The sequence below is a fragment of the Otolemur garnettii genome, unplaced genomic scaffold (genome assembly GCF_000181295.1).
Source record: "Otolemur garnettii isolate 467f Iridium unplaced genomic scaffold, OtoGar3 scaffold00180, whole genome shotgun sequence".
NCBI classification, from domain to species: Eukaryota; Metazoa; Chordata; class Mammalia; order Primates; family Galagidae; genus Otolemur; species Otolemur garnettii.
Window position 1 is genome coordinate 3,095,997 of NW_003852575.1, and position 16,889 is coordinate 3,112,885.

The following is a 16,889-nucleotide window of genomic DNA, read 5'->3' on the forward strand; positions in this document are numbered from 1 at the left end:
CCCTCAGTAGAGTGCCATGGCATCACAGCTCACAGCAACCTCAAACTCTTGGGCTTAAGCGATTCTCTTGCTTCAATCTCCCAAGTAGCTGGGACTACAGGTGCCTGCCACAATGCCCAGCTATTTTTCTGTTGCAGGTGTCATTTTTGCTTAGCTGGCCCAGGCTGGTTTGAACCCACTAGCCTTGGTGTATGAGGCTGGCACCGTAATCACTGTGCTATGGGTGACAAACCCATGATAAGCATTTTTTTTTTTTAAGACACAAAGTCTTACTTTGTTGCCCTCGATAGAGTGCTGTGATGTCACAGCTCACAGCAACCTCCAGCTCTTAGGCTTAGGCAATTCTCTTGCCTCAGCCTCCTGAGTAGCTGGGACCACGCGTGCCCACAACACCCAGCTATTTTTTCACTGCAGTTTGACCAGGGCCAGGTTTGAACCCGCCACCCTTAGTATATATATAGGGTCAGTGCCCTACTCACTGTGCCACAGGTGCTGCCCAAAGAAAAGCATTTTTAAACTTAATAAATGATACCAACATACTTCACACATATGGGTAAACACTGTTTCATTAATCCTGTGTGTATGTATAGACGCATATATTATTAATTCATGGGTTTTGCAACGTGCTGGCTAACTCATGCTACAGAATTTATTTCTCACTATGAGTTAGAGACATATATTTGTGAAACATTGTACAATCATTATACTCCCCAATACCATGTCTGATTTCAGAATGAGCTGATCTGTTAAAATGTACTTACTGTATATCTTCAACTGGCAAATTTAGAGGATACTCTGCATTTTTCTTCACCTTCATTTCATTCCAGTAATCATTCAGCTTTTCTCCCAGTGCTGCTATTGTAAGCCTTAAAAAGTACATCACAAATTCAAAAAAAATAAAGATTAAATCTATATACATAATAGAAATCATTAATACTCTTGTAATGTTTAGATGAACATGGTGAGAAGGAAAAACTACAAAATGTACATTTAATGAAGAATACAACATGGGCTTGAACGGCAAGGGCCCACTTATAAGATTTTTTTCAATAAACATTGGAAAAATTTTTACAGATTTAAAACAGTTCCAAAAAAAAACACAGATGAATCTTGTAGTCTAGAAATATTGAAAATAATTTTTAAAAGTTGTCACGAATGCATAAAATATATGCAGCTATTAGTCTATTGTCACTTACTGCCAATAAACATATACAAGCTTATAATAAAAACATACACAAACACAGACCTCACACAGCATCCTAGGTGATGAAACAGAAATAGAAACAAACGTAAAGATCCAGTATTGTAACTGTAGTACACACTGTACTACTGTAATAATTTCATAGCCATCTCCTCTTGCTACTATGGTGAGCTAAAGTGTCTCGAGTAGTGGCTAAACCATCTGCACTTGAGCAGTTTGTCTCTCCAAGAAATCTGGAAACATAGCAAAACATGCTCCCTTAGCTCTCATGTATTTTTTCTTTTTTTTTCTTTTGGTTACAGAGTCTCACTTTGTCACCCTCGGTGGAGTGCCATGGTGTCACTGTTCACAGCAACCTCAAATTCTTGGGCTCAAGCGATTCTCTTGCCTCAGCCTCCCAAGTAGCTGGGACTACAGACGCTGGCCACAACGCCCAGCTATTTTTGGAGACACGGTCTCACTCTGGCTCAGGCTGGTCTCAGACCTGTGAGCCCAGCCAATCTACCTTCCTCAGCCTCCCAAGTGCTGGGATTATAGGCATGAGCCGCCACACCTGGCCCACGTGTTTTTCTATTATGTTTGGTGCTTAAAAATTACCAGGACCCCACACGAAAGGCCATTAGTGATGCTGTAAGTACTCCTTATAGTGGAGTAAAAGCGGAGAAAAGTTATCTCATTAAAAGAAAAATTGAATTGCTTGGTACATGCTGTAGACTGAGATCTGCAGCTGCAGCTGCCCAGCACTATAAGAATAATGAATCCAGCGTTAAGGACCAGTATTTAAAAAAAGAAAACAGAATTTATGAAGCTGTTACTGTAGCTAGACCAGCACAGGTGCAAAAGCCTTGCATTTTTTGTGAGGTACCTTTTTATGTTGTACTGAAAATGCAGCTCCTATGTTGGTGCAGGATCACTGAAGAACATACCTATAGTCTCTACTATGACTCAAGAAACAGCAAAGGCATTGTATGAAAACTTAACAAAAAGGTAAAGGTTCCAAAGCTGAGGAATTTATGTCAATAAAGGCTTTAATAATTTTAGAAACAGGTTTAAAAAAGTCAAGATAACAAAAGAAGTAGCTTTTGCCAACCAAGAGGCAGGAGTTCCTGGATGCAATTAAGAAAACATTTCGGAGGAAGGTTATATGCCCAACCAGGTTTTCAACACAAAACAAAGTGCTCTGGGGAAAAAACTGCCACAAAGGACACTTACTAGTAAGCACGAGAAGCAGGCACCAGGATTTAAGGCAGGAAAGGATAGGCTAAGCCCACTGCCTCGTGCAGTCAGGTTTATGATTAGGACTGACCTTACTCTATGAAGATGCTAAGCCCCAGCAATGAAGGGAAAAGAAACACCAGATGCTAGTCTTGGTTGTACAAAACCTGTTGTGCCTGAACAGTTATGTTAAATGTTATAAGACAAACAAACAAACCCCCTCAAAAAACAGGAAGAAAAAAAGAGGAGGCGGCATAGACCTCAAGAACTCTTTTCGTTGCTTTATAGCCCAGGCTGACCTGGCCTCAAGCAATCCTTCCACCTCAGCCCGCCTCAGCTACTTAGGAGGTTAGTGCCTATGCCCTGTAAAAATCCTCTTTTTTTTGAGACAGAGTCTCACTTTGTCACCCTCAGTAGGGTGCTGTGCGTCACAACTCACAGCAACCTCCAGCTCTTGGGCTTAGGTGATTCTCTTGCCTCAGCCTCCCGAGTAGCTGGGACTATAGGCGCCTGCCACAACGCCTGGCTATTTTTTTTGTTGCATTCGGCCAGGGCCAAGTTTGAACCCACTACCCTTGGTAAGTGGGGCTGGTGCCCTACTCACTGAGCCACAGGCGCCACCCTTCTAAGAACTCTTTTTCTAATCAGTTCCTTCAATGCTTTGTCCCTGACGTCAGGAAGTACCTTGCCAATAAGAGACTGCCTTTTAAAGCCTTTTAAATAATGGACAATACTCCCGGCTACCCAGAACCAAATGAGTTTAACAGAGAAGGTGTCCAAATAGTACCTGCCCCCAAACACATCTCTAATTCAGCCTCTAGGGTCTCCATGCCTGAGCTCACAAGTTTGAGACCAGCCTGAGCAAGAGTGAGACCCTGTCTCTAAACGATAGCCAGGCATTATGGCAGGCGCCTGTAGTCCCAGCTACTTGGGAGGCTGAGTCAAGAGGATCACTTGAACCCAAGAGTTTGAGGTTGTTGTGAGCTAAGATGTCATAGCACTCTACTGAGAGGGACAAAATGAGATTCTATCTCAATAAAAAAAAAAAAAAAGACAGCACTCCAGGGAAAGGATATCAGTGCTGTGGAAAAGAATGGAACCAGATAGAACATCATGAAAGTCTGGAAGGACTACACCAGGTGTCCTCACTGTGGCCCGCCTAGGACATTTATCTGGCCCACCAGGTGTTTTTACCACCTCTGCCTGTCCTGCTTAGCAGCCAACTCGCCCCAGGGGGGCAGTCCAGCCCTCCAACGGTCTGAGGGACAGTTTAAAAAGTTTAAGGACCCCTGGACTACACCATTAAAGATGCTATTGTTACAGAAAAAGATGTGAAAGCCGCCAAGCCAAACATAATCAACTCCTGCTATGTTCAGATATTATTCATAACTTCACGGGATTTACATTAGAGACAATTAAGGAAATCATAAAAGATACTGTGAATGTGAGATGTAAGGTGAAAGGTTTCAAAACTGATTTTGCAGAAATTCAAGAGCTAATAGATACCACACCAGAGAAATTAACAATATGACGATGGAGATAAGTGCTTCCAAAGCAGTGCCAAAGAGGAAGACGACACAGAGGAACAGAAACTGACATACTAGAAAATCTGGCCCAAGGGTTTACTCAATACTGCTTCTGACTACTTTTATAATATGGACCCTTCTATAATACCGGCACTGAGACTAAAGCAAATAGTGAAGGAAGAGTGGTACTATACAGGAACATTTTTAGAGAAATAAAAATACAAGAAAGGCAGACAGAAATTTTTGATCTATTCCATAAAGCTACACCAACTACGCCACCTCTCCTTTGCCTCCTCCAACTCCTACACCTCTGCCACTCCAGAGAGTGAGACCAGTCAACCCCTCCTCTCCCTCCTCTGCATACTCAATGTGAAGATGATGAAAACCATTATAATAATCCACTTCCACTTAACAAATAGTAAATATCTATTTTTTCATCTTTTCCTTTTGAGACAGAGACTCCCTATGTTGCCCTCACTAGAGTGCTGTGACATCACAGCTCACAGTAACCTCAAACTCTCAGACTTAAGTGATTCTCTTGCCTCAGCCTCCCAAGTAGCTAGGACTACAGGCACTCACCACGTGTGGCTTTATGTTGTTGTTGTTGTTGTTGTTCTCGTTGTTTAGCAGGCCTGGGATGGTTGGAACCTGCCTGGCTCAGTGTATGTGGCCGGCGCCCTAACTACTAAGCTATAGGCGCTAAGCCTAGTAAATAGATTTTCCTTGTAATTTTAACATTTCCTTTCCTCTAGCTTACTCTATTGTAAGAAACAGTAATCTACATAACATACAAAATATGTGTTAATTGACTGTTTATGTCACTGATAAGATATAAGGCTTCTAGTCAATAGCAGGCTACCAGTTAAATTGGGGGGGGTGTCAAGTTATGTAATAATTTTCAACTACATGGGGGTTTGGGGTGGGTGGTGTTCCTAATCTCTGTAGTGTTCTGTGTCAACTCTATATTTTGTCAACTACAGGTACAGATTGAGCATACCGAATCAACTTGCTCAGGCTAGTCTTTAACCTGCGAGCTCAGGCGATATGCACATCTTGGCTTCCCAGAGTGCTAGGACTGCAGGTGCGAGCCACCACACACAGCCCTTACTCATGGTTTTCTAAGTGTTCCCTTAAAAAAAAAAAATCACAAATGACCATAAGGGTTTTCATTTTAACATCAACATGGTAAATTCTATTGATTTTTGAATGTTAAAACCACCCATACTATCTGGAATACAGCCTCCTGAGCTGGTTTTATCCTTTTAAGATGTCACTGGATAGTATTTTATTTTAATAAAGATACTGTTTATCATCATGAGATTGACATAAACTTCCTGCTTTATAATATACTCGAGCTTATTATCAAGTTTATGTGGCCTCATAAAACCTTTAAGAGAAAGTTTTATTAACACTCCAAGTACTGCTGCAATAAACATGGGAGTGTAGATTCCTCTTCAATATCCCACTGACGTTTTCTTTTTCATCTATACCCAGCAGTGAGATTGCTGGATCATATGGTAGTTGTATTATTAGTTCTTTTGAGGAAGTGCCATACTGTTCTTCATACTGGCTGCAGTAATTTACATTCCCATGTCGGTGTGGAGGGTTCCCTTTTTCTATATACTCACCAGAATTCATTAAAGCAGTGGTTCTCAACCTTCCTAATGCCGTGACCCTTTAATACAGTTCCTGTGGGTACAGACCCACAGCTTGAGAACCACTGCATTAAAGGCTAAATTAATTTTTTAAAACATGGGATATATACACACAGAATATTGTTTAGCCATAAAAAGAATGAAACCCTGTCACTTGCAACAACATGGACAGAACTAGAGTATATTATCTTAAGTGAAACAAGCCAAAGAAAAATAACACATGTTCTCACTTGTATGTGAAAGCTAACAAAACAAAACAAAACAAAAACCCCTGATCCCATGGAAAGAGACTGTAAAATTATGGCTACCAGAGGCCAGGAAGGATAGTGGGGAGACAGGGTTAAAGTGGGGTTGGTTAATTGGGAGAAAAATACCATTAGGAGGAATTAAGATCTAGTATTATCATGATAGCAAGATAGAAGTAATTTATTACATATTCCAAAATAACTAGAAAAGTGGAATTGGAATGTTCCTAACACTAAAAAAAGATAAATGCTTGAGGTGATGGATACCCCAATAACCCCGATTATTTACACATTGTATTCTTGTATCAAAATAATACATGTACTCCATAGATATATGCAATCATTATACACCCACAAAAATTCTAAGTTAAAAATTTAAAAAAGGATGGACACTGTCTGTGGCTCAGTGGGTAGGGTGCCAGCCCCATATATCAAGGGTTGCCAGTTCAAACCCGGACCTGGCCAAACTGCAACCAAAAAAATAGCTGGGGCTCGGTGCCTGTGGCTCAAGTGGCTAAGGCGCCAGCCACATACACCTAAGGTGGCGGGTTCAAATCCAGCCCGGACCCGCCAAACAACGATGACGGCTGCAACCAAAAAATAGCCGGGCCCCAGCTACTTGGGAGGCTGAGGCAAGAGACTCGCTTGAGCCCAGGAGTTGGAGGTTGCTGTGAGCTGTGAAGCCACGGCATTCTACCCAGGGGGATAGCTTGAGGCTCTGTCTCAAAAAAAAGAAAGAAAAAAAAGAAATAGCTGGGCGTTGTGGCAAGCGCCTATAGTCCCAGTGACCTGGGAGGCTGAGGCAAGAGAATCGCCTAAGCCCAGGAGTTGGAGGTTGTGTGAGCTGTGATGCCACTGCACTCTACCAAGAATGATAAAGTGAGACTGTCTCTTAAAAAAAATTTTTAAAAAGGGCTGGAGGTGGTGGCTCACGCCTATAATCCCAGCACTCTGGGAGGCCAAGGCAGGTGGACTGCCTGAGCTAACAGGTTGCAGACCAGCCTGAGCAAGTTTAAGAACCCCATCTCTTAAAATATATATATATATTGCCCGGTGTTGTTGCAGGCGCCTGTAGTCCCAGCTACTCAGGAGGCTGAGACCAGACAGTCGCCTGAGCCCACGAGTTTGAAGTTCCTGTGAGCCATGATACCACAGCACTCTACTGAGGACAACACAGTGAGATTCTGTCTCAAAACAATAATAATAAAATAAAAATTAAAAAAAAATGCCACTTCCTTAAATGTTTGAATTTAGTGAGAAGTTTTGAATTGATTTAATTTCATTATCTATTCATTTTTTTGTTTGTTTGTTTGAGACAGAGCCTGATGCTGTCCTGGATAGAGTGCCATGGCATCATAGCTCACAGCAACCTCCAACTCCTGGGCTCAGGAGAATCTTCTCCCTCAGCCTACCAAGTAGCTAGGACCACAGGCGCCCACTACAACGTCCGGCTATTTTTTGGTTGCAGCCATCATTGTTGTTTGGTGGGCCAGGCTGGATTCGAACCCTCCACCTTAGGTGTATATGGCTGGCGCCTTAGCCACTTGAGCCACAGGTGCCGAGCCTACTCTTTTTTTTCTTTTTTTGAGGCAGAGTCTCACTATGTCTCCCTCAGTAGACTACCGTCATGTCATAGCTCACAGCAACCTCAAACTCTTGGGCTTAAGTGATTCTCTTGCCTCAGTCTCCCAAGTAGCTGGGACTACAGGTGCCAGCCACAACACAATGCTGACTATTTTTTGGTTGCAGTTGTCATTGCTGTTTAGCAGGCCCTGGCCAGGTTCAAACCTACCAGCTCCAAGGTACATGGCTAGTGTCCTAACCACTGAGCTACAGGTGCCAAGTCAGAATGGATTCAATTTCAAAGGAACATGACCATATTATCTAAAATGGTAAAAAACTATTTATGCTAGCACCTTAATATTTTTATTTCTGTAGGATCTATAGTAATATCCTTTTCAATTCTAATATTGCTTATAGATTTTATCAATCTTATAAAAGAATAACCTTTTGGCTTTTTCATGTCATTTATCAATTTATTGTCTCTAGGCTAGTGCCAAATCCAGTCCAGGTTCTGGCACTCTACTGTCATTTGGCCAGAGCCCAGTAACATCCCAGAGGAGTCCCAGCTGTGCCCCCAGGCCATCCTCTGCCCACTAGCAGTCTTCTGCTGGTTCCAGAAACTCACAACCTCAAGTAACACAGGGCACTTTCTGCAGACTAGCTCCCATACTCTCTGGCAACACCAGACTCTGTCTACAGACCAGCACTGGCCAGGCCTTCTATTTACCTATTTAAATTATTGACTTCTTTTTAAAGTTTACTTTGGAAATACTTTCAGAACTTTTCCTAAGCTAATTTTTTGCAATCTTGTGGATATTTTTATACATAATTACCTATACCTATAAAATATACACATACCTTAATATGTAATTATTAAGGTATAATTACATTATAGAATTTAAGAAAACAGGTGAGTGAGGAGCTGAGGCAGAAACTAATTTTACTGTCTTTTCTGTTATTCTAGAAATTGTAATCTATTCCATCACAAGTAGTATATTCTAACCTATCTTTACTGATGAGGTATTTCTGAGATTCAGGAAAAATAAGGTAAGTTCCTGCTTTCTTAGTAATCATTTCCTAGGAATCTCAGTCAATAATTTAAATAGGTAACATACCTGTACTCATTAGTATAGTCGAAATCTTGTTTATTATGAGTTGGCTTAAGGAAATTACATTCTATAATTCCAACTACTCCAACACCCATGTTGTTGGCCTGAAAAAATAAAACAAAATCAGCATTTTAAGCATAAGGTACGATGCTCAAAATAATTACCCTTAAACAAAGACTTACAGTTTGTATAAAATATTATGATTCTCATGAAATTGAGACTGAAAAAACACTGGTAAGGAATATATGTTCCTGAGAGTGAATTCCCAATATTTAGAGCTTTCCTCCAAAACCACTTCTACTGTTGACAAGTACCCCTTTAGACAGTCTTATCCCCAGTTTTCTACGAGGGAGGGAAAAAGTACTTCTACTAGGGTACAATTTCTTCAAGAGCAGTAACACAAGTAACTCATTTCAGTATGTGTTGTGACCAGCAAAGGCTCTGGCACATAATATTCCAAAAAATTCCTAGACAGAAGTTAGTAGTTTACCCAGATGCTAATGATAATGAAATAAAAACATAGGTCATTTGGATTATTTTTTAAACCCTGCTAGCTAAAATACTGAACTTAAAGTATATGACTCACAGGCATATTTTATTTATGATTATAGCTCACTTCTGAGTCTACAAACAAAAAGGAAAATAACATGTAACTTATAAAATGAAAATTTTCATTATCTACGGACCAAATCACATGAATCCAACTGTCATGCTGCTCTATTAAAGACTATCAGTGATTCCTCATCTTGCACCACTTGTGAACCATAGTAAATAACAAGACTCCCTCAATTTGTAGTTCTTGTCCATCTTTTTTCCAGCGGCATCTTCCTCTCTCATTCCTGTTCTCCATTTAAAATATGGTTCAGACACAGCAAACTACTCCCCGTGTAATGTCATACTCTCAGAAGCCTCTTTCCCTTCCTTTGAAGATGTATTTTCTGCCTAGAAAGAGCCCTTCCAGACTTTACACAGTAAAGTCAACGGAGACTCATCTCAATCAACACTTTCTCAATGAAACTTTTTCTGATGCTTCCAAGGATGTTCCATCGTTCCCACCAAATTGAGCTCTAAGGGCACACTCAGTATCTTACCATGTTTTTATGCTGAGCATCTAGCATGGCAAATCATAATGGGTATCTGATACCTCTTTAATGTTTAATGAATCCACAGAATGCAAATATCAGGCCCAGTTTATCATGTAGTAAAGTCAAATGTTACAAGTTTGCAGTAACAGTCTATTTTTACCAGCATGTAGGCCAGACACAGTGGCTCACGCCTGTAATCCTAGCACTTGGGAGGCCGAGGCAGGTAGATTGTCTGAGCTCACAGGTTCAAGACCAGCCTGAACCAAAGTGAGACCTTGTCTCAAAAAAACAGCCAGGCATTTTGGCAAGAGAATTGCTTAAACCCAAGAGTTTGAGGTTGCTATGATGCCACGGCACTCTACCAAGGGTGACCAAGTGAGACTTTGTCTCAAAAAAAAAAAAAAAAAAAAGAAAGAAAGAAAAAAGAAATTGTGCACAATGCAAATTTAACTGGGTTGGAAAAATGGGCTAATTTCTCAGTTAAGTCTGATTCATAAATCATAAAGAATTTCTTTTCTGTAGCAGATACATTTCTTTTAAAGCCTGAAACATTAAGTCCTATTACTAAAAGCACATTTCTAATCACCAATGAAGTACATTAACTTTACTAACACATCACATAATATTTCTGATAAAAATGAGTATTTCATTTAGAAATGAAAAGTATTTTAGCTGTCATTGTACTTTACACACATATGAAGTGGCTGCCAGATTTTAAAATTTATTTTCTGACTGAAATTAGTAGTTTCAAAGGTGAGCCCAACAAAGTTCATTTACTTCTGCAAAAATGCTATATTCTAGGCTTATGCTACATAGACTATGTGAAGCAGAGTTAGAAACCCCTGTTGAATAATATTCAAGAAAAATTTGCACTATTATACTAAGTAGAGTAACCAGAGAACTGTAAAACAAAACTATACCTAAAAGCTTTAAACAAAGTTGTTTTTAAGAATTAACCCTGAATTCTTAAAATAATCATAGGATTCCTATCAAACGCTGTTCAAAAGAGGTGTGCCTGTGTTAGTCTTTCTCTCCCTCCAGGTCTACCTGAAAGGGGAATGGGGGTTAAACACTCACGTATAGGACTCTTAGTCTCCCTATACCTCTAACAGTCTAACTACTCTGAAGCAAACAGGACTTCTTAGTCTTTCTCTATCCGGGAGGGTCTCTAGACAATTCATTTAAAAAGTCAAGGGTAAAAAAAAAAACCATAGGATCAGTATTTATTCTGGTTCTGTGAAACCTTCTTTCCAGGTAACCCTCCTACCTTCTACCAGCCCTCCAGCAGGTGTCCTTTAGTATTTTACACCACATCCCAGTTACTGACTTATGGCCTGCCCACCACCTCCTGAACTACACATGTATCCCTCCTAAAGAGCATCAGAATGTTCACCGAATGGGATTCAACTTGGGGCTGATGCCATTTTGGTGGCAGACCATCTGCTGGTGGATGTTCTTAATAAATTCCTACTATCAATTCTACTCAGCCTGGTTCTTTGCAGTGCCTTCAACTCTAAAATCTAATGGCCTGTGTCTGAGATTCAGAGTCACTGTTAACTCTTACGCAAGTTGCTTAATCTATTTAGTAGCCTCAATTTCCCATCTGTAAAACGGGGATAAAATAAATATTTTGTCTCTTGCCCACAGGATTGTTCAAGATCAACTGAATAATATAAAAGTTCAAATGCCATACTAATATTACTTTAAAAAGTCTGACATTTAAAAACTCATAGGTAAAAAAAGCATAGTAAAATTATGCATTTATTATAACTTTTGTAAAAAAACAATATTTTCTTTTCAAATGTAAAGCTTACCCTCAACTGACATCCAACTTTTTCATAGGCTTTGATGAGTCTATTTTTGTGATACATCATTATTCCATAATGATCTTTGTTTCTGCAGTTGAATCCAAAAGTAATTCTCACTGTTTTAGTCTTAAAATGTTAAGGAAAATTCTGAACACAACACCTTCTCACTTCAAGTCATCCTTTCTAATTCATTATTCAGTTAAGTATAGCAGTACACCATGCAGGCAAAGTTTGAGAGGATAAGAATCCATACAAGGATAAAGAGTGATAGGGGAAAAGGAGATAGGCCTGTCTATACTACAGATTCATAAAAAGGGAAAAAAGAAAGGATACTAAAAATTTGGGTCGGTAAACATCCCGCTCAATGTAGGCGAGACTCTTCGAAACTAGTTGTGTCTTCACCTTCTGTCCGCGTAAGATGATCTGCATTCTTGGCTTTAAGTATAATATACTGCAGTAAGCCTAAGAGGAAACATAACAATATTTGTCCTTTACAAATAATTACCAACAAGTTTGTTCAACATACTTAGTTGTGGATTTAAATAGAAACCTATCACCTTGTTTTGATAAAAGACACATTACCTTTTCAATAAAGTAATATAGATTACAGACCTATATGAGTTATTCTGATTTATTTTTTCATTAAAAACAAACTCAATATATTGTGGCCAATAAAAATGATACACAATATACGATCTACTGACCTATATGTATGTACTAAAGTATAATTGAGTGAATAAAAGTTATAAAACACCATGTATATGATCTCAATTTAAAAAATATATTACATATGAAAGGACATTTCCTGTCAAGTACATATACTGCTTTATAATTTAAAAAGCAGAAGTAAAATAAATGTTATTTAGGCAAAAATAACAAGAGTAACCTTGATAAGGAAAAAAGTTCTAAATAATGAATGTATCAATACTTAATAATGCTTTATTAAAATTGAGCTATAACAACCAGCAGTCATTACAATGTTTTCATTTCTTTTCGTAAAAACTTATTATTAGTTTTTTTTTTTTTTTTGAGACAGAGCCTCAAGCTGTCGCCCAGGGTAGAGTGCCATGACATCATAGCTCACAGCAACCTCCAACTCCTAGGCTCAAGCGATTCTCTTGCCTCAGCCTCCCAAGTAGCTGGGACTACAGGCACCCGCCACAATGCCCAGCCATTTTTTTCGTTATAGTTGTCGCTGCTGTTTGGCAGGCTCGGGCTGGATTCGAACCCACCAGCTCTGGTGTATGTGGCTGATGCCTTAGCCGCTTGAGCTACAGGCGCCAAGCCTCAATTAATTAATAATAGTATAGCTATCATACAACATACTGAGTCCAGTATTATCACTTCAAATAATCTAAGCACATAGTAAAAGAACTATATAAGCACTGAACTTAACGAAATCACAATTTAAAAAAAAGTTTTCTAACAAGCAGTAAACTAATAAAGTTTAATAAGTTGGTTCAGGACTGAGATACTTTCATTCAGAGACCACTGGTAGCCTTTGTAACACAAGAGGTTAACAAGCTCTCCTAATACTACCATTATTTGATTATTTTCTCATTTCCAAAAGGAGAGCGCAATACAGACCCGCAGGGAATAGTCACTCTCAGGGGCAATTTGGTCCATCCTTTCTTGCTTCTTGTACCCTTTCTTCCCTGTTGTCTCATCTAAATCCTCAGGAATTCTGATGTCATATTTATCCTTTTCAAAGTCGAACTCTGTTGAATTTTTGTAGCTGTAAAAATAATTTTTAGAAAGAACCAAAATTTAACTTCACAGCATGATAATCAAGCAAATACTTTCAGTGGCTAAAAAAAGAGAAAGTGGCCAGGTGCAGTGGCTCACGCCTGTAATCCTAGCACTCTGAGAGGCCAAGGTGGGTGCTGACTGGAGGTCAGCAGTTTGAGACCAGCCTGAATGAGATCTTGTCTCTACAAAAAACAGAAGAAATTAGCCAGAGATGGTGGTGCACACCTATAGTCCTAGCCATTCAAGAAGCAGGGGCAGGAAGATCGCTTGAGCCTAGGAGTTTGAGGATGCAGTGAGCAATGACACCATTGCGCTCTGGCCAAAAAAAAAAAAAAAGATTAAATAACAAACCTGCACATGGTGGACCTCATGACAAGGGAAAAGGCGCTAAAAGTAAGGGCCAAGGGAGGAATTCAGAAAAGAAGGTGAAGGGAACCCCTTTCTCTCATACATGGATAGAAGGAAATGACACAACCACTCGGGAAAAGTCTGGCAGCTTCTTAAAAAACAACTTCTATATGACACAGTAATCATACCTTTCAGAAAAATGAAGCCTATTATTTCCCACAGTAACCTGTACATGAATGTTTATAGCTGTATTTGGAATAGCCCAAAACTGTAAACAACAACCCACATATCCTTTGACAAATGAACAATTAAACATATCATTAATTATGCAAAAAAATGAGTACCACTCTGGGCAACAAGGGATGAACATAATGAAACCAACCCTTCCCACACATTTTACTTCCCAAATGGTCAACATCTACCTGAGGTCTGCATTTACCTTCTAAGGTTCCAAATGATGATTCTTGTCCCCTTCTTACCCATAATAGCATCAAGTTCTGCCAGTAACTCCTGTTCCGTAGAAAACAGAGAATGCTCCAGAATTGCAGCAAGACTGGCTTTTGATTCTGATAAATTAATCATCTGTCGTATATTGTAAGTTAAAGATTTAGATTGCCAACACATTTTTCACTATTAATATGGAAACCAACTCTATCAACTTAAATAACAGAAAAACTATTTTCTGTCTGAGTGCAGCAGCTCACACCTATAATCAATACACTTTGGGAAACTGAGATGGGACGTTCACTTGAGGCCAGGAGTTCAAGATCAGCCTGGGCAGGACAGTGAAACTTTGTTTCTACATAAACTTTATTAGCTGAGCGTGGTGGTGCACACCTACAGTCCTAGCTATTCAATAGGATGAACTAGGAGCATTCTTGAGCTCAAATGCTGGAGGCTACAGTAAGCTATGATAACACCATTGCACTCCAGCCTGGGTGACAGCCTGTCTCCAAGAATAAATAACCAAACAATTTTTCCTGAATTATTTTCTAAATTTGATTTCAAGTAAACACCAAGACAGATAAAAAATAAACATGTTTATTATTATTCCTAACAAATGCCTTCCAATATTTCAATATGCTTACACAAAAGGCATTTTCCAATAGCTATCCTACTTTTCATGGTCATTAGCAAAATTTTCAAGTATCAGAAATTGTGAATTGTATCAGTTCACAATAAACCTGAAATAAACAGAAGAGCTATGGAAAGCTTAACGTAAAATGTAACCACTTTATGCTGAAGATTCCTATGGTGCAAAACAGAAGATAAAGGAACAAATCCTTAGCCTCAGGTGTGGGGTAAAAGGCATGGGACTCAAGCAAGGTCTAGAATATATGTGATTCAAAAAGAAGAATTTGGAGGAAGGCAAAGGATAGAATTTTAGAATACTTCTTCAGCCGCGCCACAGCTTTTATTTTACAATCAAAAGGATATGGTGCTTGTTGAATGCCACTATTGGGACGACAACGTGTTCTGCTTTTATAATTTCCAAGTAGGTTTGAGACAAGAAGCCCACACTCATGCTTTCTCCATTTTTGGTAAAAACAATCGCATCTTTACCCAAACGCATAGAACCTGACTTGAAGCCATTCCCATACAATCCAACTGGGACATGACCATTCATGGTGACTTTGTCACTGAAGCCAAAGCTAAAAAGAAAAGATTTTTTAAATAAGTATCTATAATTCTTGTTTTTCTCTACATTCAACAAGTATAGTACCAAGTAAAAAGCCTGGATTCAGGTGCTGGCCTTCCTTCCTAGCTATATAATCTTGGGCACATTACAGTAGAACCTCTGTAAGTTGACTACCCAAGGGACTGTAACAAACTGGTCAACATAAGGAACTAGGCCTGCTGTACTGATACACAGATGTGGTACATGTTTAGTCTATGAAAACTAGGTCAACTTAATGAAGTAGTCGATGTAGGGAGGTGGTCAACTATGGAGGTTCTACTGCACTTTTTAATCTATTGATGTGTTCCCCATCTCTGAAATGAAGGAAACCAAATCTACAGGGCCACAAGGATTATGGGAGCTCACACTGCCTGGCACACCCTGGTTAAATGGCTGCATTATAATCTGGATTCCTGGGACCTTCAGATTTTACCCTATGAATCTCTTCCTCTAAGTTTGAAGATTCTCTTGTTTTCAGTAAGCCTATTGTGGAATGATTAGTAATGGTCACCTGACTTTTTTATGACAGCATAAGAAATAAAGAACAGCATAAAAACCTTTGCCTCTAAATTCTCCCTCTACCCTGCACTTATATCACTGTCTCTCACTATCCATTCAGGCACATTCGGAATCATACCAACATCCTACTCTATGGCTCTAGAACCCCAGGCCTTATAGCTATTTCATGTTTTCTCATTTTCTCAAACCTGTGAAAGTAACCCTCCCCACAAATGGTTAAGTTTTATTAGAATTACTTGCTAAAACTAATTTACACTAAAGTATGAATCAGTGATATCAATGTGCTACAACTCTAAAGAAAAGGTGGACTTTCTGGCAAGTCAGACAAGGGAAGGGGAAAAAATAAGAATAGTGGGGATTGCCTAATACTCTATTATTAAAAAATGATGGTCTCTTAAGAGAACAGATCAATCACACAATAGAGACAGCATTTCATGTTTAAAAAACCAAAACTAAAGACAAAAAGTATGACCCATGAAGCCCTCAACTAGGTAAAAGCAGTGATGTTAAGACGTATCACCCATTGTACATACCTCAGCATTTTATGTAATTTATCTGAAGTCATACCATTCCCATTATCAGTGAATGTCAAGCATATGTGGTTATTTATCACTGTTTTGTCAATCCATATCTGTTTAGCATTCACATCAGGATCATAAGCATTATCTGGGAAACAAAAGTTTTGAGAAATTCTGATTTTACATTTCAAAGAATAGCAATTAGTTCAGAACAATCCTATTTCAAGCTGTAGACTACTATTTTTAAGACAACTTTAAAAGTTGAAATTTTTAGTAACTCCTAAGATTTGAAAACATGAAATTAAGCTGCATCCACTATGTATTAATTGACTATTATACAAAATTAACACTTTCCAAAGCCTTCCATGTTAAACAGAGAGCAAAGATTTGTACCTACTGCACTGAAGAAGTATAAAGGAGAAAAAATCACTGCATTATAGAGGTAATTTAGAGAGAGAGTAGCCTGTTAAAAGAGGAACTGAGAGTTGAGTGTAACTAGCACTAGAAGTTGAAATGGAAGGTACACAATAGTTAGTGAATAAACAAGAAAGCAGTATTATTTGCTGCTAAACTACATAATAGATGGAAGATTTACCTTCTACTTATTTCTTCAAATGGTGGGTGGCCCTTATCAGTTTAACTCAAGTTTCTTTTTTTTTTTTTTTTTTGA

The 16,889-nt window shown here is 39.0% G+C and overlaps 1 protein-coding gene across 2 annotated transcripts in view; it reads right to left on the reverse strand.

Annotated features, from left to right (window-relative positions):
- MORC3 (MORC family CW-type zinc finger 3) overlaps positions 1-16,889 on the reverse strand; it is a 46,638-nt gene that overhangs the window by 16,997 nt on the left and 12,752 nt on the right. For both annotated transcript variants that reach the window (XM_003800664.3, XM_023519586.1), the window contains exons 3-10: positions 16,235-16,367; positions 14,942-15,156; positions 13,944-14,091; positions 12,995-13,142; positions 11,741-11,869; positions 11,414-11,533; positions 8,521-8,618; positions 762-866 (exon numbers count right to left, since the gene is read on the reverse strand). In XM_003800664.3, coding sequence (XP_003800712.2) covers positions 762-866; positions 8,521-8,618; positions 11,414-11,533; positions 11,741-11,869; positions 12,995-13,142; positions 13,944-14,091; positions 14,942-15,156; positions 16,235-16,367 — 1,096 coding nt within the window. The remainder of the gene's footprint in view (positions 1-761; positions 867-8,520; positions 8,619-11,413; positions 11,534-11,740; positions 11,870-12,994; positions 13,143-13,943; positions 14,092-14,941; positions 15,157-16,234; positions 16,368-16,889) is intronic.